The sequence below is a fragment of the Protopterus annectens genome, chromosome 16.part0, assembly GCF_019279795.1.
Source record: "Protopterus annectens isolate FY-2018-M chromosome 16.part0, PAN1.0, whole genome shotgun sequence".
NCBI classification, from domain to species: Eukaryota; Metazoa; Chordata; order Ceratodontiformes; family Protopteridae; genus Protopterus; species Protopterus annectens.
In genome coordinates, this window is record NC_056750.1 from 674097372 (window position 1) to 674123600 (window position 26229).

At 41.2% G+C, this 26229-nt stretch overlaps 1 protein-coding gene across 1 annotated transcript in view; it reads left to right on the top strand.

Annotated features, from left to right (window-relative positions):
- Positions 1-26229, top strand: part of EHMT1 (euchromatic histone lysine methyltransferase 1) — a 1716251-nt gene that overhangs the window by 508419 nt on the left and 1181603 nt on the right. The window contains exon 10 of the mRNA XM_044058169.1: positions 22846-22991. Within this exon, the coding sequence (XP_043914104.1) occupies positions 22846-22991 (146 nt within the window). The remainder of the gene's footprint in view (positions 1-22845; positions 22992-26229) is intronic.

Sequence of the window (26229 nt, forward strand, 5' to 3'; positions counted from 1 at the left end):
GTAATCCGACTACCGGAGTACATAAAAAACGCAAAGAAAAGGACAGAGAAAGGCAGTCAAGATCCAAAACAGACGACAAAGCTTCTCCTAAGCCAGTTGCCGGTTCTCCGCTACTCAATGAGGTGCTTTCGCAGCCCCTGATACCCACTACTTTTGAGTCGCAGGCCTCTACCGACACCCATGTGGAGTCTGGCATGCCGCAAGATACTCAAGGTATTGGACCGACGGATGTATCTCCCTCTGGGTCCGGAGCCGCTGAGCAGACGCCGGCTTCTGAGGGTGTATTCAGACCTCAACATTTGTATGTCAAACCGATGAAAGCTGCAAAACCAAAGACTAAAACAACTTCTAAAACTAAAAAAATGACGCATGAGCTATGTGCACAGGCCTCTTTGCCTAAAAAACAGATGATTAAAATGGCTGAAGACCTTGATCAGGGGTACCCATCCCCTTCCTGGTAAGAGGCCTAGGCAAGACACTGATTATGAATCTTCAGATCAGGTTTCTATTTCTTCTGATTCCTCTTCTGATCAGGAATTATCTATGCCTCCCTATGAGGATTCTGATGCTGAGGAATCTATTCCATCTGCATCTCCTCTTGAGGACTATTCATTTGGAGAAACCTTGCATACTTTGAGGGAGCATTTTCACTGGGAGAGTCAAGACTTAGAATCAAAAAAGAGGCTCGGGATTTCCTTCTCCCTCAGCACAGGCCTTTAGCCATTCTCCCTGTTTTAGACATTGTGGATGATGTGTTTTCGGAGTCAAGCTTGTCCCCTAACTCCTTGCCTCCGGCTCCCAGTATGCCTGACAAATATTATGGGGTCCCTGACTCTCATAAATTTTTATTTAGAAAACCTGCTGCTGATCCTGAAACTATTTCACAGGGTCCAAAGGGAGTTAAGGCCTCAACAGCAAAAAATCCTACCCCCCCCCCCCCGACAGATTCAAGGGCACTGGATAGATGGGGGAAAAATGGTTTAAACATCTGCAACCTTGGCAATCAGGGCCTTAAACTGTCAATTTCATATGCTTAAGTACCAACAACATGTTATGGGATTGCTGAAACAAAAAATGATGTTTATTTCAGAATGTACAGAAAATAAAGAATTGCAGGAGTTAGTGCATGCAGCTGAACAAGTAGGAAAGCATACTTTGCAATGTGGTTTTGATTCCTTAGAGGCCTCTTGCAGGGCTGCAGTTACTGGATCGGTGATTAGGAGGCATGCCTGGTTAAAGGAACAAAATTTGCCTGATCATGTTAAAGCTAAATTGCTAGATGCACCTTTACAGCATGATTTTCTTTTTGGTATTAAGGCAGAAGAGGTTTTAAAGAAAATGGAAGACAAAGCTAAGTCTATACAAACTGTTAGACTTCTTACAAGTGCAGCCACCAAGATTCAGTAGACACTGGCCTACAAAAATTGGTCCTTTCCTGTGTCAGACAGAGCTCAAAGGGGCAAATCCAGATGCCCTAAGGGTTCCAGATACCCAGGCACAAGTTTCATGCAGGTCAAAGCATTGGGGCATTTCCACCTCCAAATCTGGAGGAGATAAAGCGCAAACCTACAGAAAGCAATCCCAATGACTTCCCTCTGCCTGCACCAATCACTTATCTTTTGGCAGCACCCATAGGGGGAACATTTGCACATTTTGCTCAAAATTGGCAGTTAATAACCCAGAACAAGTGGGTACTAAACATTGTATCACAGGGATAGAGATTCCATTTCCACACTCTACCAATGGCAAATGGTTGGCCAGATGTGCCAAAAAATCAGTGGGCAGAGGCACAGAAACAGGTTACGTCCCACGTGGATAATGGGGGCCATTCAGACAGTACCAGAACAGGAAAAAGGACAGGGTTTTTACTCGACTGTTCTTGGTACCCAGAAAGGACAAGGCCTGGCGGCCAATACTGGATTTATCGATTTTGAACACATACCTGGACATTCCAAAATTCAAAATGCTGACTTTGCAGCCGCTTCTGCCCATGCTGGGCAAGAATGCTTGGCTGGTGACGTTAGACCTAAAAGAGGCATATCTGCATGTCCCAGTAAGACAATCGTGCAGAAGATACCTCTGATTCAAAGCTGGCTTAATGCATTACCAATTCTCTGCACTGCCCTTTGGCTTATCTACTGCACCCAGGGTCTTTACAAAGTGCCTGGCACCAGTAATTGCATTTTGCAGACAAAAAAGTATACAAATATATCCTTACTTGGATGACTGTCTCATTCAAGTATAGAACAAAGGACACACTTCTTTGACACCTGGCGTTTGTGAAAAGGCTTCTAACATGCCTAGGGTACACAATAAACGAAAAGAAATCACAACTGGTACCCTCTCAAAAGATAACATTCCTGGGTGCAAGCTTGAATACAACTGCCCAGATGACTTACCTCATGCCAGACAAGCAAAGGCAACTGACTACTTACTTCAAACTGATGGCAACAAAAACCCAGTCTTCTGCAAGACAAATTCTGCAGGCTCTGGGCTTCATGGCATCTTGCATCCTACTGATTCCGTATGCAAGACTGCATGTGAGGAAACTTCAATGGTACCTAAAAAGTTTATGGAGTCAGCATTTTCACAGTCTGGAAACAGTGATTCCTCTCATTTCCTGCCTGCAACAGGAGTCTCTGTGGTGGGCAAAGGCATGTCACCAAAACATGGGACGGCCATTCACTCTACCACCTGCCAACCAAACCATAACAGACGCATCAGATTATGCCTGGGGGGCCCACATGGCAGGAAGATGCATTCAGGGCATATGGTCTCCAAAACAAATGCTTCTACATATCAACCAGAAAGAGATGCTAGCTGTTCAAAATGCCCTAACAGCCTTCAAGGACTTACTTCATCCAGGACAACTATTGATTAAAACGGACAACACCACAGTCATGTGGTATATAAACAAGCAAGGGGTCACACACTCCTACCCCCTATGCAGATTAGCCATGGCACTGTGGAACACAGCTTTGACCTACCAAATACATCTTCAAGCTCAATTCCTGCCAGGAAAACAAAACACTCTGGCAGATGATTTAAGCAGAAACCTTATGGATCCTCATGAGTGGAAACTAAATCCACAAGTCTTCAGCATGATGGTAGAGAAATGGGGAAGCCCAGACATAGATCTATTTGTGTCTCCTCAGAATTATCAGTTGAAATAATTCTGCACAAGGACTTATCACAGACAAGCATGGAAAGTGGACACCCTATCCTTCAGTTGGAAAAACCTATCAGTTTATGCCTTTCCGCCTCTGCCTCTTCTCCCCAAGGTCCTCCTAAAAGTCAGACAAGAGAAACCAAAGATGATACTAATTGCCCCAGACTGTCCCCGCCAATACTGGTACACAATCCTAAGGAACTTGTCTCAGTACTCGGCTTGGACCTTGCCTCAAAGACCACAACTACTGTCTCAGCAAAACAATCAGATCCTGCACAATCAACTACAGACTCTGAACCTGGCAGCATGGCTGATCATGTAATCGTACAAACAACTCCTCTCAGTAAAGCTGTGATGGATGTCATTTTGGAAGCCAGAAGGCCTAGTACTAGAAAATCTTATGCCGACAAATGGAAGAGATTCTGTGCTTGAAATCAAGCACAAGGAACTGATGCAGCAGAACCAAATATTCCTCCGATATTGCAGTACTTAACTGAGATACTTGACAAAGGCCTATCTTTCTCATCAATTAAAATCCATGCCTCTGCCATTTCGGCTCATTACAATACAGAGCCACCAATCTTTTCTCATCCTTTACTAAAGCAGTATCTTAGATGAGCCAAAAATTTAAGGCCTCCTAGAAGATTCCCACTGCCTGCATGGGACCTCAATTATGTGTTGGCAAAGCTCACCCTGCCTCCATTTAAACCAGCTGCTACCGCTGATATAAAGTTCTTATGGAAAACGGCTTTGCTCCTAGCAATTACTTCAGCAAGAAGAGTTTCAGAGCTACAGGCCCTCATGGCTGTAGAGCCTTTTATTATATTTTACCCAGACAGGGTATATCTGAGGACAAATCCTACTTTTATGCCTAAGGTGGTTTCCAGTGTGGTTCTTAACCAAACAATTCATCTGCCAACCTTTATCCAAATCCGCAGAACAAGGGGGAGAGAATTCTGCATTCCTTGGACGTACACAGACAGCTAAGATTCTAGTTAAGCAGGGCTAAAGCTCTAAGAAAAACTGAGCAATTACTAGTGTCATATGCTGCAGGATCAGAAGGCAAGGCTATCTCAAAGCAGACAATTTCAAAGTGGATAAGCCACTGCATCTGTTTCTGATACTTACACCATGGTAAACCTGTGCCCAAGGGCATTGGGTCTCATTCCACCAGAGCTGCAGCTACTTCAGCAGCCTTTCTCAGAGGAGTGCCAACCAAAGACATTCTAGAGGCTGCTACTTGGAATTCTGTTCACACCTTTACAAAGCATTATCATTTGCCTCTCTACTCTAAATCCAGGGCAGGCTTTGCCACTGCAGTTTTGCAGGGCCTTATAGCCTCTCCTAATGCTGTTTAGCTCCAGCCTCCCAACCATAGCTTTAGGATTCTACCCAAATGTAATGACCGCAACAGTGAAACACGAAGAACATAGTACAGTTGTGTACACTTACCATAAATGTAAATGTTCGAGTGTATTTACAGTTACAGTCCAGGTTCCCCTACCACCATCCCCCTGTCATTCTGGAGCTTATGTTTCCTTCACTATCTTGTACAACCTATGTGGTGTATTTGCTTGTAGATGAAGGTAAAGTTTATATTGATGCATATGTGTGTATGTATGTATATATATATATATATATATATATATATATATATATATATATATATATATATTTGCTACCTTTTTGGGGGCACCTGACATTGGGGGCAAGAAAAACTAAAGAAAATGGCGTCAGCTGCATGTTTTATACCCCTGACGATCTGACATCATGGAAGAGGAGACAGCAACCGACGCAGGACCCAAGACTTTGGAATTCAGGCTGACTGAGGGCAACCTGCCAGCAGATTACTCAAATATAATGACTGCAACCATGAATACACTCTAACATCTACATTTATGGTAAGTGTACACAACTGTACTTTCCTCAGAGGGGTCAAAAATTTAAGACCACCCAGGCGAGCTCCAACTCCAGCCTGAGACCTCAACTTTGTCTTTGAGAAACTTACTCTTACTCCTTTCGAGCCAGCTGCTACTGCAGATTTAAAATTCCTTTCCTGGAAAACAGCTTTCCTTTTAGCAATCATTTCTGCAAGAAGGGTATCTGAATTACATGCCCTTATGGCAATGGAGCCTTTTGTCATCTTCCATGCGGATAGGGTGTCTCTCAGAACCAGTCCCTCCTTCATGCCCAAAGTGTTATCAAGTGTGGCTGTTAATCAGTCCATTCATTTGCCTATTTTTGCTAACCCACAGAACAAAGGGGAATGGATACTGCACTCCTTAGATGTGCACAGAGAACTGAGATTCTACTTGGACAGGACTAAACCTCAAAGGAAATCTGAATAACTGCTGGTGGTATTTGCTGCAGGGACAGAGAGGAAAGCTGTTTCAAAGCAAACCATTTCAAAATGGATAGGCCACTGCATTCATTTCTGCTATAAGTACCATGGAAAATGTATCCCACAGGGCATCAGAACCCATTCAACCAGGGCTGCATCTACCTCTACAGCCTTTCTCAGGGGCGTCCCTACAAGGGACATCCTAGAATCTGCTACCTGGAGTTCTGTACGTACTTTCACCAAGCATTATCATTTGCCAATTTTCTCTAAATCCAGAGCTGGTTTTGCCACTGCAGTCTTGCAGGGCCTTATAGCCGGTCCTAATCCTATTTAAATTCCTCCTCCCAAACTTAGCTTTGGGAATCTACCCAAATGTAATGACTGCAACAGTGAAACATGAAGAACATAGTGCAGTTGTGTACACTTAAACAAAAAACACACAGAGAGGATAACTAAAAGTTAAAAGTTTGAAATGGATGAATTTATGCATACATATTCATGAGATGTTTTATCATCATTGGTCAATTTAAATGTTTGTCAGCATATAAATATGTGGAGTTAATTATTGATGTTTGATGAAGTCTGGTGTGTAAAAGACAAAAAACGCGGTGATTTGTTAAGTGTTTTACGTTGGATTACTTGTTCAATTAAATACTATTTTATTACAGTTCTCTGCTGTCCGGTGCTTTAGTTATCCTCTCACAGTGTGTTTGTTTATTAGTTGATTTTCGCACTGTTCCTCGTTTTGTGGTTACCAGTTGTGTACACTTACCATAAATGTAGATGTTCGAGTGTATTCACTGTTGCATTCCAAGTTACCTTCCCTCCAGACCTATTTCTTCTTTTGGCTATACCTTTGCTCTCTCACTATGCTCAAAAAGCTTTTTGGTGTATTTGCTTTTTTGTTGCAGGTATGTCCTTGTATTATAGATTTAATTGCTACCCATTAGGGGGGCACCTGACATCTGGGGCAAGAAAAACTGATGTCATGGCATCGGCTGCATGTTTTATATCCCTGACGACCTGGAAGAAGGGACAGCAGGACCTAAGACTTTGTTAATCAGGCTGACTGAGGGCTACTACATGCAGATAACCCAAATGTATTGACTGTAACAGTGAATACACTCTAACATCTATATTTATGGTAAGTGTACACAACTGTACTTTGACTTTGGAGTATTAACTGAGGAAAATGCCCTGTGTGTGTGTGGGGGGGGGGGGGGCACAGAATGACATGATACATGCTGATTTAGATAGCAGTGAAGCAAGTGGTGTTGTGGAGGTGGTTAATCCGACACTGTTTTTTTCAGGAGATGAGAAATTAAACATTTGGAATCTGGCTGTGAGTTATCTGCAGAATTGACCAGGGTTTTGGAGTTGGGCCCAAAATTTGTGCCAACTAGATTTCCAAGTCTGGCTGATGTTATAATTGATGTGAAGATATTCTGCAGAAAACTGTACTTAAGGGCATTTAAGAAAAATGAATTAAAAGAAAATGAAAATAAAAATAATGAAATTGAGGATGAAATAAGATGAATTGTTAAATGTGAGCATTTATGAAAATGAATTAATGTTGGAAATGGAAAAATGTTTGAAGACGTACATAAAAATGATGAGAATTTTTTTTTAAATAATGAATTCAACACTGGGTATGAACATTTAGAAGTACCCACTGAAGCATCTAATAAAAGTAGATTTATGCCTCCAAAATCCGCCATGTGCATTAAGTTACATGATAGTGTAGTGTGTGGACAAATTGAACGGGAGTTTGAGTAATTTTGTAGGGAAAGGAAGGAGTCTAATTTAACTAAAGATGAGTGGAAGGAACTACAGCAGATGAGGTTAAAATTGGATAAAGTGCTCTTTCGCCAAGCAGATAAAGGGGTAAATTGGGTAGTAATGAGTAAGTAGCGGTATGAAAAAATGGTAATGGATTTGGTTGGGGTAAGAAGTGAGTATTTAGAACTAGAGGTTAACCCTAGAGTTTAATGAGAAATTATTACAAATATTGGAAAGGGGAGAAAGGCTAGGATTCTTTACTAGCAAGGATGTTCAAAAACTATTTAGAAAAGAACTTCATGTACAATGTAGCAGCTCAGTTTATATAGTATCTATATTCATATAATTAAAACAATTAACTTTCTAATTGACATTTAGAAAAGAACCTAGAGACCCCAAATTCTTTGCTCTACCCAAAATACATAAGAATCTACAATGTCCCCCAGGAAGACCTATTGTCTCGTTAGGTTATTACATGGAAAATGCGGGAAGGTTTTTGGACTTCCACTTGAAAAAGTATCTAAATAGAGTGACATCACATATAAAGAATACTAAAGATTTATGTGATAAAGCGAGTAAAATAAAGTGGAAAGAGGATTATTTTGGGCTACAGTGGATATAAAATCCTTGTACACTAACATTGAGACTGAGGGAGGTCTGGAAGCAATGGGTAAAGTTATGGGGGAAGGATCACGCAGTTCCTTTCTATTATTTCTGCTTGAATTTTGCTTAACCCATAATTATTTCAAATGGGGGGGCAAATTCTTTTTGCAGAAAAAAGGTATGTCAGTGGGGGTGGCATTTGCCCCCTCATATGCCATAATATACATGGGAGAATCTGAAAAGGAATTTGTATATCAGAATAAATACTTTATTGAAAATGTGATATTTTTTGGAAGATTTATCGATGACTTGATATTTATTTGCAAGCGCGATCGGGAAATTTGATGAGTTTATGGTAGATTTGGAGTCTATATTAGAACACCAAAGTCTTAAAACTTTGAATGTTCTAATATTGACCCTATTCAGCGAAAGCATAAAATATTGAACCTGCAGAACAGTGAATTTTTTCCCAGGGAAAAAATTTGTTTCGAAACGCACACACAACACAAGCACACCAAAAAAAAAACAATCCACATACATACACTTAAACTCCTACATCTAACCCTACACTACATCTAACCCTACACTAAACTGTGTACATACACTACTATCTATCCACTTACCTTAACCCAAATCCTAACCCTAAGGTCCGTCACTATCGCACACTCACCTCACCCGCGCCCTAACCCCTCCCATCCACACAATCACACACTTACCTGAACCCGACCTTTCACTTTCCACCACAGTGCTGAAAATAGCGAAGCGACAGAAATGGCCAACCGAATTCTTTCCCTAGGAAAAAAATTGGTGTTCTGCAGCTTCGCTATTTTCAGCGTTCGATGAATAGGGTTCGATATTAGAACATTCAAAGTTTCAAGACTTCTTTGTTCTAATATAGACCCTAGATTTGAATAGAACCAGTCATGGGTTGGAATTTGTATATGAGGTAGATTCTAAGAATATTAAATATCTAGATATAGAATTGTATGTGATAGAATTTGGTCAAATGCAATTCAAGCCTTACAGGAAAGTTACAGCTGTAAATAACTTCCTACATGCAGGAAGCATGCATTCTCCACATTTAATGAAAGGCACTACCTTTAGGTGAGATGAAGCGAATATTTTTAAATACTTCTGAGGAAAAGTTTAAATTAGATGTCTTGTAGGATACAATATTGAGACTAAGATCTAGAGGATACCCAGAAGAGATTATTTTAGATGCTAAGAAAACAATTCTGAGAGAAGGAAATGAAAGAGGAAAAGTAGGTGGAGTAGGAAAAGTTATTTTGCTGATGGGAAGAACATTCAGAGAAGGACAGAACAGGAAAATGTGTTTTGTTACAAAATTTTCACCCTTCAGTTTAAGAATGGAGAAAATAATAAGGAATTTTTGGTATATGATTAAGTAGGATGGTAATGTAGGGACCTTATTTCCAGAACATATAACTTTCTTATGGTAGATATCCTAACTTGAAGACAGTATTAAGTGGGGATGATAGAGTGCAGACTGAGAAGATAGGAAGGGAAGGTATGTGGCCATGTGGAAACTGCAGTGTATGGTGGGGTTAAAAATCTGGATAAAAAAAGGATTAATGAAAGGTTATAGAAGGCAGAGGCAAAAGAAGGATACACAAGTAAGTTGCAGGGTATTGTTTATATAATAGGCTGTGGATGTGAGAGGGAAAAATGGTTCATAGGTCAGACTAAAAGAAAGGTGAGGGTAAGAATCCTGGAACATTTAAATGACATAAAAAATAGAAATTTGTTCAGTCCAGTAGCTGAGCACTTTTGGTCCACACATGGGCGGAATAATGTCAGTCTGTTTTACATTGTGTTGGTTCGACCATTTCTTAGAGATGGGGGAAGTTTTAAAGATGATCTAGATAAGTTGGAATGTAAATGTATTATAAAACTTTGCATCCCAGAGGTTTGAATATTGATGGTAATCTGACATTATGTATTTAATTTTTATATATAAAAAAGATGTTAAAATGTATAGTTAGAGTGATGCACATGATCGTAACCTGTTATTATAATTTTGAATATAGTTATTTATAAGAATGTATTTAAATGAAATTTAAGATGTATATGACTTTAAAAAGTTAATTGTATAATTATATGAGTGTATACTGAATGGGGTATAAAGGAATGGAGCACTAGAATGTAATTATTCTTTAAAGGTGAAAGGCCGAGGTACCAAATAAAGTGGTAAAGAAAAATTTGTGATTCTCCCTGTGTGAAGCTTGCTATTTGTGTTTTCTGGTTTATGAGACTGAGTGTTTTATTATTAAACATGACACTTAGGTGAGGTGCCAGTTCATTTTGTAGTTCATGAAGTATACAGCCTGGGATGTCACCCGGTCCCATGGATGCTGTATTCTTAGCTTTGGAGAGTGCGTATTTTTAACCTGTGTGGCTGTTATTACTGGAATTTGGCAATCTTTTGGTATTGAGATAGGCCCTTTAGGGGGTGAGAGGGGGGTGACCTTTGCACTGAATCGATCTGCCAGGATATTGGTAGTATCCTTGGGATCAGTATTTTTTAATGCCATTCTGTTGTAACTCAGAGCAGATGTTCTTCGTGTTTCACTGTAGCAGTCAGCACACTTGGGTTATCTGCCTGCAGGTAGCCCTCAGTCAGCCTGATTGCCATAGTCTTGGGGTTTCTGCATCAGATGCTGTCGCCTTTTCCATGATGTCAGGGGTATAAAACATGCAGCAGATACCATTACATTAGCTTTTCCTGCCGTGCAGGAGTCCGAAGCAGACGCAGTTAACAAGTGCCGTCAGCCGCTACCTGAAATTTTTGTTTTTCGAGTTTCAAACCTGAAGTCTTCTAAAGCTAAGTACCCCGTTGGGATTCTTTTTTCTTGCTCTAATCGATGTCAAAGTTAACGATGGTCTTGCGTGTGTAAAAATACAAATGTGTGCAAATACCTCACAGAGAATTTCATTCTTACTCCGGCACCCGTTTAGGCCCAAACTACGACATCCCTCGCTGTCTGTTTTGTGCCTTGTTTAACACAGAACTTTTTGTCATCGGGCTGTCTCTGTTTCTAAATTCTTTCGCTCTCGTTCTCCATATTCCGAAATGGCTTTGGTAAGCCATCTGACTACCGATCTTCCGAAAAAAAACGTAAAGATAAAGACGGAGACAGACCACATAGGTCCAAAACTGCTGATGACGCTTCCGTTAAGCTAGTTGCTAGTTAGCTGGTACTCAGGCGCCTTTGCAGCCCCTGATATCCGCTTCTACAGATTCGCAGGCCTCTGCTAAGACCCATTCGGAGTTTGGTATGCCGTGAGATGCTTCTTCAATTATGGAACCTGCAGATGTCTCTACCTTGGATGGTTCTGGAGCCGCTGTGCAGGCACCGGCTTCTGGGGGTGTATTCCGACCTTCCAATGTTCGTATTAAACAGACTTCTTCATTTCAGGCTAAAACGACCGAGTTTCTCAAGCCCAGAGTTTGCAGTACACCTAGAAAACTGACCAAAGTGCATGCCCAAGCTCACATGCCACAGAAACAAATGCTTAGAATGGCTGAAGACCTTGTAACTCTAATTAGGGGAAGTCAGCCTTCCCCCTCTAAAAGTCAAATAATTGATTTCCCTTCTGATTTAACAGACCATGAGTCCGATGTCTCTGATCCCTCTGATTGAATCTCAATCCCAACTACAGACTCTCAGACAATGTTCAATAAAACAGAAAATTGGTTTCTGCAACACTGCCTCCTCTTGAACCCCAAAAAAACCAAACTCCTCCTCTTCACTCCTACCCGTAAATCACTCCCAATTAACTTTTCAGTCTTATCCAATAATGGTACACTCGTCTCCCGATCCAACAACTAAACTTCTAGGGGTAATCCTTGATAATCTGAACTTTGAAACCCATATCAACAATACCATCAAAACTGTCAACAGGAAACTAAGCTCCCTCTATAGGATAAAACCCTTTCTTTCCCCACTATCCAAAACCACTATTGCCTATTCCCACCTTTTCTCAACACTTCTGTATGCTTCTTCCATATATAACAAGTAATCTCCGTGATATCCCGAAGTCTCAAAACAACCTACTAAAGTGTAGTAGGTCTAAAAACAAAACAGTGTAAGAAACTTCTCTGTGTGGAAGATTTTCAGTCCATATATTTCTAGTTAATCACTGTATATTAATCAGATCAGACAGTAGTAGTAGAAGCGAACGTAAACTCGTCAAGTCAAAAAGTAATAATATAAAATATATAATTCTACAGCATTACTAAGTATTCGAAAGTAATCCAAGCAAGGCAGGCAGTCTGTTTCCAGTCGAAAATACTTGTTTTTTGTTGGTACTTTGGTTTCTGAGAACAAGGTTTTTGTTCCATTAAAGGATCCCTGAATCGGTGTGGTATTCCAGCATTTTAAGACATAGATGATGACAGGCTAAAAGATTTACTAACTGTACCTATCTGGAATGATACAGAAGCAGATCAGATACAAACAGATACAGAAAATGGACAGGGAAGAATGGGCCTAGAAAATATGAATTCAGACTTTCTAAACTAAAAAAGCAACTGAAACGCATGCAGGGTCTCTACTGGGAACACATTTATTTACAACAAAGCATAGATAAGAAGAGATTACCCCGGGGACTTAGATTGAACAAAAGACCAATGTGGAAAAATATGGATGATTCACTTTCTAAGGAATGGGAAGATATTTTAGAGGATGCCAGCTACAAACTTATTCGTCTGCTAGTAAGGAACAACCTTAGTGTGGAGGAAGCTACAAAGGCTGACATCACATCTTTAAAAACAACATTGGAAAATGAGAACCACAATAACCTAGATGCTAAATTTGAGCTACTTAGAGTGAAAGGATATGAGCAGTCCATTAAAGAAAGAAAGATTAATAGAATGAAACAAGATCAACTGGACAAAGATGATCCTGGGAGACTTACTAGGAGGTACAATAATATCAACAACAGGAGAACCAACAACAGACAAGGTTTTAGTTATTACAGGGGATATAAGGGAAAATATAACCGTGCCAGCAGACCTCAACGGGATTTTCCCAGGGAAGATCCTCGCACAAAACCAGACAGGGGCACAATACAGGGCCATCAGGAGACTGCCCCTCCAACATCTCATTCCCCACAATCACAAACCCCTCTGGCTATCAACACTCCGCAGAAGCCTTTGACATCACAGAAGGATCAGGAAAGGAACATAAGCCACAGCGGCAACCAGAACCAACAGAGTTCTACAAGACGAATTACAGGGCTACCAGGACAACTGGGACCACAGACAATCCAGCTACCAGGAGCAGCAGCACCATCAAAGAGACCAGTTTCTTCAGGAAGACCAATATCGACAGCACAGACATCAACCACCACACCATTACCAAAGCCAGCACCAATACCAGAACAAGAACGCCGACCACCACCAGAGCCCCAGAGCTTGTCCCTTTTACTAGGTCCCCCCCATACCACAGCGAGGAATACTACTACAACCCACCGAGATTCCAGAAAGCAGAGGAGGAATTCCAGAGGTCTCATACTCTATCCACAAACTCCCAGGGAGACAGGAGAACCAAACAGTGGACAGGGTGAGGGAAATACAATACCTGGGCAATCCCGACTACAACCCAGGTCCCAGACTCAAAGGAAACTGCCACAATAACAGGTACAATAACAACAACAATAGGTACCACAATAACAGGTGCTCCACTTGTCTGGAACCACTCTGTTAAAGCACTGACTGAAGAGGAAAAAAAGTGTGTTGTCCAAAGGACTTACTTTTGTACCAAGCTGCAGGAGTGAGGTTGCTCAAGTACTGATAGACCTTAAAATATTTGTGAGGAAGCTCAACTTAAGGGTACAGTTTCATGGCAAAAGTAATGACATTGAAAATAAGCCTATTGATGAAACTATAAAAAGGCTTAGCAGCTATTGTCCACCACTACATCAAACACTAGCTGCTTTCGAAGTGAAACGTGAGATGGATATCAGGAAACTGCTTAAAAAACCTCCAAAGTAAAAAACTTTATACCAACACAGGGAGAAAGAAAAGCATTGCTTGAGCTAGGCAATGATAAATCCAGGCGTGTAATGAAGGCAGACAAGGGAGGAGGTATACTTGTGACTGATACCACTAGCTACAACCAAAAGATAGAGAACATGCTGGAGGATAACAGCTTTTGAGTTATTTGCCATGGATGACATAAAAAGAGCATATGATTTATGGAACACTAATCTCACCACATTATGGGAAGAAAAACTTATCACTGAAAATCTTTATAATTATTTATGGAGCCAATGCCCACGTTTACCGTACCTTTTTAGAATACCAAAGCCACACAAGAACAGAGAAGACCCACCTTATAGACCAGTGGTAGCAAGTGGAGGTTCCCTTACTGAAGCCACAGCCATTTACCTTGATTACTTGCTGAAACCTCTAGCAGAAAAGAATAAGTCATACAAAAGAGATTCAAGAAGCCGACAGTATTTTGGTAACTATTGATGTGGAATCCTTGTACACAGTGCTCCCTCACAATTACTGTATAACAGCAGCTATGGAGTCTCTTAAGAAACATAATCAGGGTACACAGGCACAACTGCAAAATTTTAAGAAACATAATCAGGGTACACAGGCACAACTGCAAAAGTTAGGCAAGCTCATTAATCTTGTACTGGACTTCAATTTCTTTACTTTCAATGGCAAACACTACAAACAAAAAACTGGTATAGCAATGGGGGCTGCCATGGCTCCCAGCATAGCTAACATAGCCCTGGGCAAATGGGAGGAGGACTTTGTGTTAAACAACACAGACTGCATGCAGCATATCACATGCTATTTATGTTTTATTGACAGTCTTTATTGTGTGGGAAGGTGACACCTTGCAGCTTAGAGATTTTATCACTTACCTCAATCAAACAACCCCCATCCTGAAGTTTACCTCTTCCCATAGCTGCACTTCAACCACTTTCTTAGATATGCAGATTCCAAGGACACCAACAATAACAGAATCACCACTGATCTATTCAGAAAACCAACGAGGGTTAACTTATTACTCCACCATAAAAGTCTACATCCTACAAAAAACAAGTATAATGTAGTGAAATCCCAAGGCTATAGATTAGCTTGAATTACCACAGAGATGGAACCATTTTTGAGAAACCTGAGCAACTTAGAGAATGATTTTCTAGTGAGAGGCTATGAAAGTCAGATGTTAAACATCCTGGAACCCATTATAGAACTGAAAAGGACTGAAGCACCTTCACACAACCTCCCCAGTAGAAAAATGTTAAGTAATCCCACAGAGAATAACAAATGCAAAAATACCTGCATCCTGACATACGCTTTGGATTATCACAGTATCAAAAATATTATTGAAGAAAACTGGGACGTTGTCACAGGAAACCCTTTTCTGATTAACATCTTAGGTGAAGCCCCATCATTTGTTTATAAGAAGGCCAGGAATATTAGAAGTTTTGTTGAATTTAAACCTAGACCACATGAGAAAAGCACTAAAAGATGTGAAACTAATTGTACATTTTGTATATTTATACATCAAGGTGATAGTTTTTATTGCCCTTATTTAAAGAAGATCATTAAAACCAGTGCAGGGGGTGACTGTAACACTAAAAAAGTAATTTACAGGGCACAGTGCAATGAATGTGATGCATTCTATGTAGGCAAGACTGTAAATAAACTCAAGCGAAGGATTTCACGTCATCTGTCAGAAATCCGCTCTGGATGTAAAAATAATGCACTAGCCAAACACCTTTCTCTTCATAAAAGAGACACAGGTTTTAAGTTCCAGATCCTGGATCGCATAGACATGGGTGATCTTGGAGACATCCTGAATATTCTGGAGAAACATGAACTCATGTGGCAATTAAAGCTGAACGCTGAACTCTTTTAGAAAGCCTGGACTAAACTACTACTGTTCAGTTAAAAGTGCACTGGAACTTAGAAAATTGCCACATTGTTTACATGACTAATTGTATTCCATTTTATTTTTTTCTACAAATTGGTTTTAAATACCATTTTAAATAATTTGAAATTAAGTGTATATTTTGTTTCCATCATCATACACATATATTTTTTTTATTTTTTTCTGGTTCTCTTTTTTCCGCTTTATTCAAAATGATGGTAATAACAATACTAACTAATTATACAATTATATAGGTTTTTAGGGTTCTTGTACACAGACCTGAAGAAGTCTAGAAGGACGAAAGCGATCTTTGTTAACAATAGGTTATGAAAATAGAAACTGATTTTTACATGCAAAATGTATATGTATATATTTATATATAATTTTTGATCGCAAAATGAACTAAGGTTGATATATTTCCAGCCATGTAGTATATTGCCTTGTATAAAATCACAGACTTAATAATCTACTTAATAATTTGGTTAAATAAGATGTACCATTAAAGTACATTAGGGCTATATATTATTATGACAGCTACTAGGTAGGGCAGGACCAGCTCGAATGTCACACTGATGGGGGAAGGGATGTGAATTTAACGTGTACCAATAACACTTTGTTTTACAGCACAATAAACCACTCCCATGCCTGACAAAAACTGTGTGTATATATATATATATATATATATATATATATATATATTTAGAAAGCTTGTGAGGAAATTATTACTCTATTTTTGTTTTACTTGGATCGCTTGTCTGTGTACTTAATAAAGGATTTTCGACTGGAAACAGACTGCCTGCCTTGCTTGGATTACTTTTGAATACTTAGTAATGCTGTAGAATTATATAATTTCTATTACTTTTTGACTTGAGTTTACGTTCGCTACTTCTACTACTATTGTCCGATCTGATTAATATACAGTGATTAACTAGAAATATATGGACTGAAAATCTTCCACACAGAGAAGTTTCTTGCACTGTTTTCTTCTTCCATATATACTAACTTATCAAAAAATAACCTTAACAAGCTAACCAACGCTTACAATAGCATTGCCATATTTGCTACTGCTTCCTCCTTTAGGACCCATCACTGCCATAATCTGAAACAATTAGGCTGGTTAGAGCTTCTGAATCAGATTCACTTTAAACAACTCACCATTGCGCACAAAACCCTTTTCCAACCTACCAATCCCCAATACTTGACAGTCTCATTACCCAATATAAGAACCTTTCAACTTTACGCTCATCTAATAAACTACTAGTATCAACATGTAAATCTAATAACATGGCAGGAGATGCTCTGTTCTCAAATGCAGTTGGAAAGTGTTGGAACCAACTCCCCCATGAACTTACATCACTGTCTTCATTTACACTTTTTAAACACAATCTGAAACTCTATCTTAAAACCCATTGGTTATGTCCCTGTACAAATCCAGACTAATCTCATACTATATCCCAAATACCCTCTCTTAAGACCTAATTCCTGCTCTATCAGTGTCTTTTTAGATCAAGGCCTACCCTTGGCAAAGCATATCTTATCCTAATAGAGATAATTTAAAATACCTAGTTAAATTCTTCTGCATATAATTCTAAAGCATCCTACCTAAGGCAGGCAACAAGTATTATTTAAACTGTGAGCATTGCTGAACTGTTGAAACTTGAAGTATGCATTTGTTAACAATTACTTTCTAGTTACTAATGAAGTCTTGTACATAAAGTGTAAAATATCTTATCTAATGCTTGTAACATGTTTTTGTATAAACTGTGAAGATTCCTGAACTGTTTAAAATTTGTAGTATTTAACTGTATAACAGCTAGTACCTGTATGTTAGTAGTCTAGTAATCTCTTGGAGCTTATCTCCCTGGGACCCTACTGAAAATGGACATAAATCCAGTTAGACTCTCCCGGTCAACAAATGTAAAATAAATACCTAAATAAATGATTACTAGGACATACCCTTATCTATCTATGAGGATTGAGATGCAGAGGATTCCATTCCCTTTGCCTCCCCTCCAGAGGCCTTTTCTTTCGGTGAAACCTTGCATACCTTAAGAGAGTGTTTCCACTGGGAATGCCAGGGCTACCCACAGTCCAAAAAGAAACGAGAATTTTTAGACTTGCCTCAGCATAGGCCTCTAGCTATACTCCTTGTCATGGATGTATTGTAGATATTTTCATGGAATCCAGTCTTAGTCCTGATACTTTACCACCATCTCCTAAAAAGCCTGACAGATACTACAGGGTACCTGACTCTCACAAATTTCTCTTTAAAAATCCCACTGCGGATCCAGAGACTATTTCAAAGGGACCTAAAGGTATTAAGGCTACTACAGCCAAAAATCCTACCCCTTCGGACAGGGATTCGAGGGCTTTAGACAGATAGGGCAAGAAGGTATATACCTCTGCAACTCTTGCCATCAGGGCTTTAAATTGCCAGTTTCACATGTTGAAGTACCAGCAGCATATTATGGAACTTAATAAAAAATGTTGTTGCTTCCAGATTTTGCAGAAAATAAAGATTTACGAGAGTTAATGCATTCTGCAAACCAAGTCAGTAAACATATTTTGCAGTGTGATTTTGATGCCTTAGAAGCATCTTGCAGGGCTGCTGTCACTGGGTGTGTACTGAGAAGGCATGCCTGGTTGAAGGAACAAATCTTGCCAGACCATGTCAAATCAAAATTAATAGATGCTCCATTAAACCAGGAACGTTTGTTTGGCACAAAAGCAGAAGAGGTTCTTAAAAAGATGGAGGAAAAAGTGAAGTCTATGCAAACTGTTAGATTTCTTACAGGTACAACCACCTAGATTCAGTAGGCATTGGCCTTCAAAAAACTGGTCCTTTCCAGTCCCTACCTGGTCTTCTCAGCCCAAACCCAGGGGCAACAGACCACCAAGGTTACAGTCTCAGGGTACACAGAGATCTAAACAATGGAGTGCTCCCCCCTCAAAAATAGGGAGTGGCAAGCCACCCCCGTAGGGAAAACTAATTCACAATAACTTGTCTATCATCTTTCCCAGCCATGCCCAAGTACTTGCACCCCTAGGAGGAAAACTCGTCCTGCATGCAAAAAACTGGTTGTCCATTACCCAGGACCGATGGGTCCTAAACATTGTATCCCAGGGATACAGATTCTACTTCCACTCGCTGCCAACCCAATCTGGTTGCCAGACCTTCCTCCAAACCAGTGGGCAGAGGCTCAAAAAGCAAGTACTTTTCCTTCTCAGTATCAGGGCTATTCAACCTGTCCCAATAGAGCAGAGAGAACAGGGTTTCTTCTCCAGACTGCTCCTGGTGCCCAGACAAGAGAGCTCTTGGCTCCCTATCCTGGACCTGTCCATTCTCAATGCCTTTCTGGTGGTCCCAAAATTTAAAATGCTTATACTACAACAGCTGCTTTCTATGCTAGCCAACTCCTGGTTAGTCACCCTAGACCTAGAAGAAGCTTATCTGCACATCCCCATAAGGGAATCTTGCAGGAAATATCTATGTTCCAGGACAGGCTCTATGCACCATCAGTTCTCTGCACTTCCCTTTGGCTTATCTACTGTGCCCAGGGTATTCACAAAGTGCAGGCAGAGAAAAATTCTAATTTATCCATACTTGGAAGATTGCCTGATTCAGGCAGACCGTCAGGAATTGTTACTTCAGCACCTGGCATTTGTAGAGAGACTTCTAACTTCTCTGGGGTACACCATCAATGAAAAGAAATTGCATCTGGTGCCCAGCCAAAAGATTGTATTCCTGGGTACAAGCTTGAACACAACTTCCCAGATGGCATTCCTTACTCCAGAAAAGCAGGTTTATTTGACAAACTACTTAAAACTAATGGCCACCAGAACCCAGCTATCTGCAAGAAAAATACTGCAAGTCCTAAGGTTCTTGGCCTCATGCATTCTACTAATTCCATATGCAAGACTGCATATGAGGAAACTTCAGTGGTATTTCAGAAGTCTCTGGTGCAAACATTCCCAGGACCTGGAAACAATTATTTCTATCATTCCTTGTCTAAGGGCAGAGTTCCTTTGGTGGACAGAGGCTTGCAACCACAACAAGGGACTCCCTTTCACTCAACTCCTCACCTCCCAAACCCTGACAACAGATGCATCAGACTATGCATGGGGGACTCACATGGCTTGCAAATGCATTCAAGGCAAATGGAGCCCAGGACAAATTCACCCACATATCGGTCAAAAAGAAATGTTAGCTGTACCGAATGCTCTGACAGCCTTCAAATACCTTATCCTTCCAGGACAACTCTTGATAAAGCAAGCATGGGTGAACTCATTCCTACCCACTCTGCAGGTTAACCATGGCCCTGTGGAACACAGCCTCGAGCAACCAAGTGCACCTGCAAGTTCAATTCCTGCCAGGCAAACAAAATTCACTGGCAGACAACTTAAGCAGAAATTTACTGGACCCACATGAGTGGATACTGGAACCCACCTCATTCAAGCTTCCAACCCACAGGTGGGGGGACACCAGAGGTGGACTACTTTGCCTCCCTCTAAAAACCATCATTTGAGCAAATCTTACACCAGAACTCCCCACCGCCAAGCATGGAAAGTGGATGCCCTATCCTTTACATGGGAAAACATCTCAATTTATGCCTTTCCCCCTCTGCCCCCTCCTCTCAAAAGTACTACTCAAGATCAAACAGGACAAACCAAGGACAATCCTTATTGCACCGGACTGGCCCTGCCAGCACTGGTACCCACTCCTACACAGTCTGGCAGCAGTGCCACCCTGGCACCTACATCAGACAGATTTTGCATCCTCAGCTGCAAACCCTAAACCTAGCAGCCTGGTTTATTCCCTGAATACACCGCCAGCAACCCTCAGCAAATGGGTGCTAGACTTCATCCTTGAGGCTAGAAGGCCTAGTACTAGGAAATCCTATTCAGAAAAATGGAAAATATACTGTTCTTGGAGCCAGTCTCAAGGAAAGGACACAGCCGTGCCCACTTTATCTCAAATCCTAGATTACCTAGCAGAGCTGCTCCAGAAAGGCTTATCCTTCTCTTCTATTAAGATTCATGCCTTGGCCATCTCAGCTCATTATAATACTGAGCCACCTCTCTTTTGTGGAACCCTTCATTATTTTCCACACTGACAGGATTTCCCTCAGGACTAACCCATCTTTTATGCCCAAGGTGGTATCCAGTGTGGCTCTAAACCAATCCATCCATTTACCAACCTTTTTCCATAATCCTCAGAATAAAGGGGAAAGGATCCTGCACTCTTTAGACATACACAGACAACTCAGGTTCTCCCTTGATAGGGCTAAGCCTTTCAGAAAATCTTGACCAGCTGCTAGTCAGCTTTTGCTACAGGGGCAGAGGGCAAGGCCGTTTCAAAGCAAACTATTTCTAAGTGGATAGCACACTGCATCCATTTCAGCTACAAACACCATGGAAAACCTACCCCACAAGGGATCAGAACTCATTCCACTAGGGCTGCCTCAATCTCTGCAGCATTTCACAGGGGAGTCCCTACCAGGGACATCCTGGAAGCTGCAACCTGAGTTCTGTACATACCTTCACCAAACATTACCACTTGTCTGTCTTTTCTAAATTCAGAGCTGGATTTGCCACAGTAGTCTTAAAAGGCCTGCTAGCCAGCCCTACTGTTACTTGACTGCCTCCACCCTTCCTCAGCTTTGGGAATCAACCTAAATGTGATGACTGCAACAGTGAAACATGAAGAACATAGTACAGTAGTGCACACTTAACATAAATGTAGATGTTAGAGTGTATTCACGGTTGCAGTCCTGGTTACCCTCCCTCCAGCCCTCTGACTATTGTATGCTTTCTACCTATCCTCTTTTTGGCCATATCTTATGTCTATGGTATTTACTTTTTACTGGAGGTGTTCCAAACCATGTAATTGCTTCCTGTTTTGGGGGCTCCTGACTTCTGGGGCAAGAAAAACTGATGAAATGGCGTCTGCTGCATTTTTTATACCCCTAACGACTTGACGTCATGGAAGAGGCGACAGCATCCAACAGAGAAATCCCAAGACTCTGGTACTCGGGCCGACAGAGGGCTACCTGCAGGCAGATAACCCAAGTGTGATGACTGCAACAGTGAATAAACTCGAACATCTACATTTATGTTAAGTGGACACAACTGTACTATCTGAGCATTGCCATTTAGACTCTTGACATAGCTGTAGAATGCATTGTGGTTGTCTTAGGAATCTTTGGCAATTTTATTTTCGTAACTAGCTTTGGAGGATTTTGAGGGATCTCAGCTTCTTACTGAGGCTGGTAAGAGAGGTATTTTCCTCTTTTCTGCAACAGTTCCTTCCTTTTGTTGTAAAGTTTGTTTATGGCAAGGGACCACCAGATTGGCTTCCTTTTTATGTTGGAGAGCGTCTTGGTTCTATTGGGGGTGGCATGATTCATGCACAAGTGGATGTGCTCGTACAGTGCCTTAGTGTAGGATTCAGCAATCGGACTTTCAGTTCCCATCTGTATGGGTGCCATGACGTTTGTCACTTCTGACTTGAGTAGCATGAAGTTGGCTTTGGAGAAGTTGTTTTACGGTGGTTTCCTTACTGGGGGGTGGGGGTTGGATGTGGATGTCAAGGGTGATTAGCTTATGGTCAGACCAGACCAACGAGGGGGTTGACCATAGGTGTGGAACATAGATTTCTCATGTTGGTAATGGCCAGGTCTAGGATATTGGAGCCTCTGGTGAGACTAAGGATTAGTTGATCCAGGGCATTTATGAGCTCCTGCTTTGCATTTGTTACTGGTGTAACCTTTGCTTGTATACATGCTTTACTATTATTGGCTGGAAGAACAGAAGATAGCATGAATAGTAATGATTTTATGTTGTGATACTGGTCAACCATTGCCTTGAGAAGTGTGCTATTACAAGAGCTGTATTCCATTACCTTGGATGAATTTTGCAATGCTGGAATATTTAGGCTGACAGGGAGTTAAAGGTTTTCGCGTATTAAAGTGATTCTCCCACTCTTTGAGTGCTTTTTGAGAGATTGTATTCTTTAATGCATTGTTTTTTTGTTGCAGAACTTACAAATGACGCTGAACCAGCTGAACTTGATGGTCTTCAGGAACTGCCACTTTGCAGCTGTCGAATGGAGACACCCAGAAGCCAAGAGACTGATGTAATAGTTAACGACAAATGCATGGCAATTGAACGTGCTGATACACAGGTACGAGGTTTTGTTCTTTCAAAGAAAGCTTGCAAAGTCGTTTTTCCTCAAACATGACTATGCTTTTTGTTTACCAATTTGCCAGTAATAGTAGTATACCTTTTATGAATGTAGGCCCTGAATCCAGATTTCTTTCTGAGGATTAACGAACAAAACATGTTGGACTATAGCAACTGCATTAATAGCTACCCAGAATCACAGTATTCTTAGTCACCAAATCATAGATAAAAACAGATGTAGTTGTCTCTTAGAATTGTTAGGTTGATTAAATTTGTGCAGTGATAGACGAGAAAATTTATTAGAGCACCTTAGAAATTGATGGAGCAGAATAAGAGAAAACTTATCTCGCTCTTTGAAGTTATTTGGAATGGGTGCTGTGTACAACACTAGTAGCAACTACAAAATTCAGCTTGGAAATGTTAGTCAGCAGTGTTGTGTATTCGTTTGTCCCCATACTGATGTGAACGGTCAGACATGCCTTAATATTACTGTAGTTGTTCCTGCAAATCTTGCATTTATCTTGTGTCCCTGCATGCACTGCAGGGGCATAATTGCATTGCCTGTATTGTCATGAAAGCATTATGATTATGCTGCTGAGCACATTAAATTCATCAATTCGAAGCTGTACAACACCAAAAACTAAAATAAAGTGGCCTTTGGATGTTCGTGTTTCACTGTTGCAGTCATTACACTTGGGCTATCCTGCTGGCAGGTGATCCGTAGCCGGCCCGAGTTCCAAAGCCCCGGTCCAGCGTCTGTTGCTGTCGCCTCCTCCCTGACGTCAGTGCGCCAGGGGTGCAAAAGCTGCAACTGACGTCATTTTCTTCAGTCTTTCTTGCCGCGCGGTGCCCGAAGCATAAGCAGTTCACAAGTGCCGGTCGGCCGACTCCTGAGATTTTCAAAATTGAATTTCAGAACCGAAGTCTTCAATAAAGCTAAGTACCCCGTTGGGGAAACTTTTTCTTGCTCCAGACCGATGTCAGTAAAAGTTAATAATTATATTTCTTGCGGGAAGCAAATACCTCATAAGGACTTTCACACTTACTGCATTCCTTGCCTAGGCCCTGACCATGACGTTACTAGTTGTCGGTTTTGTGCTAGATTCAATAAACGCACTATTAAATGTCGGTTTGATTTTGCTTTACATTATTTTGGACGAAGATTTAATTATATAATGCCGTCGGAACAACCGACTACCACAATGTATAAAAAAAGCAAAGAAAAAGGCATCCGAGGTCCAAAACCAACGAAGCCTCTAATAGGCCAGTCGCCGGTTCTCAGTGAGGCGCTTTCGCAGCCCCTGACACCTGCTACCTCAGAGCCACAGGCCGCTACCGACAGCCACATGGAGACACCGAGGCCTGTGGAAACTCAAGGTATTGGGACTATGAAAAATATACCCTCAGATGGGTCCAGAGCTGCTGAGCAGGCACCGGCTTCTGAGGGTGTTTTCAGACCTTCACAGCTTACAATTAAAGGTACTACAGCAGCAAAGGCAAAGTCAAACACTCCATTAAAGACAAAGAAACAAGTGCAGCATTCTCCAGAACAGTCATCCATGCCAAAGAAACAGATGCTTAAAATGGCTGAAGACCTTATTACTTTAATCAGGGGTTCCCATCCCCCTCCTGATAAAAGGCTTAGGCAAGACACTTATTATGATTCCTCTGATTAGGTTTCCATTTCTTCTGACTCTTCCTCTGACCAGAGCTATTCTCTCCCTCCCTATGAGGACTCTGATGCTGAAGAGTCCATTCCTTCAGCCTCACCGCCTGAGGATTACTCTTTTGGGGAAACCCTACATACCATGAGGGAGCATTTCCATTGGGAGAGCCAGGATTACTCAGAATCCAAGAAAAGGCTCGGAGATTTCCTTCTATTGCCTCCGCACAGGCCCTTAGCTATCCCCCTGTGCTTGATATGGTGGTTGATGTTTTTTCTGAATCCAGTCTGTCTCTAGATTCTTTACCCCCTGCACTAGTAAAGCCAGACAGGTACTACAGGGTCCCTGACTCTCATAAATGTCTTTACAAAAACCCTGCTGCAAGACCCAGAAACCATTTCTCAGGGCCCTAAAGGGGTTAAAGCTTCCACTGCCAAAAATCCTGCCCCCTCAGATAGGGATTCCAGAGCTCTGGACAGATGGGGGGGGAATGTTTACACTTCTGCTACCTTAGCTGTGAGAGCCTTAAACTGTCAGTTTCACATGCTTAAATATCAGCAGTATCTCATGTCATTGTTAAAGCAGAAAATGGTTACAAATATAGAAGGTCCTGACACTAAAGAAATGCAGGATTTATTGCATGCAGTTGAACAAGTGGGAAAGCATACACTGCAATGTGGTTTTGATTCTTAAGAGGCTTCTTGCAGAGCTGCAGTTACAGGCTCAGTTATTCGAAGACATGCGTGGTTGAAAGAACAAAGCTTACCTGACCATGTTAAAATGAAATTGTTGGATGCTCCACTACAGCATGACACTTTGTTTGGTGTTAAGGCAGAAGTGGTGTTAAAGAAAATGGAGGATAAAGCAAAGTCAAAGCAAACTGTGAAAAATTTCTTACAGATTCAGCCGCCTGGATTTAGCAGAAACTGGCCTTCAAAAAATTGGTCCTTTCCAGTGTCAGACAGGCCACAAAGAGGCAGATACAGACACCCAAGAGGCAGATCTCAGCCCCAAGGCTCCTACAGATCTAAACAATGGGGTGCTTCAGCCCCCAAAGGAAGAAAGACAAATCACAACCTTACAGGAAACGGTCACAATGACCTCCCTCTCCAAATGCCAAGCTCTTACCAGTTGACAGCACCCATAGGGGGAAAGCTAACACTTTTTTCAAAAAATTGGCACATGATCACCCAAGACCAGTGGGTGTTGAATATAGTTTCTCAAGGGTACAGGTTCCACTTCCACACGCTTCCAAAACCAAAAGGTATGCCAAACTTGCCACAAAACCAATGGGCAGAGGCACAAAAACAGATTGCTGCTCTTATGTATATGGGAACTATTCAAACAGTTCCACAAGAAGAACAGGGCCAAGGTTTTTACTCACGACTTTTCCTAGTACCCAGGAAGGACAAAGCATGGAGACCAATACTGGACCTGTCAATCCTAAATACTTTCCTGGATGTTCCAAAATTCAAAATGTTAACACTACATCAACTCTTGCCCATGCTGGGCAGAGTCTTGGCTAGTTACTTTGTATTTCAAGGAGGCATAACTGCACGTCCCAATCAGGCAATC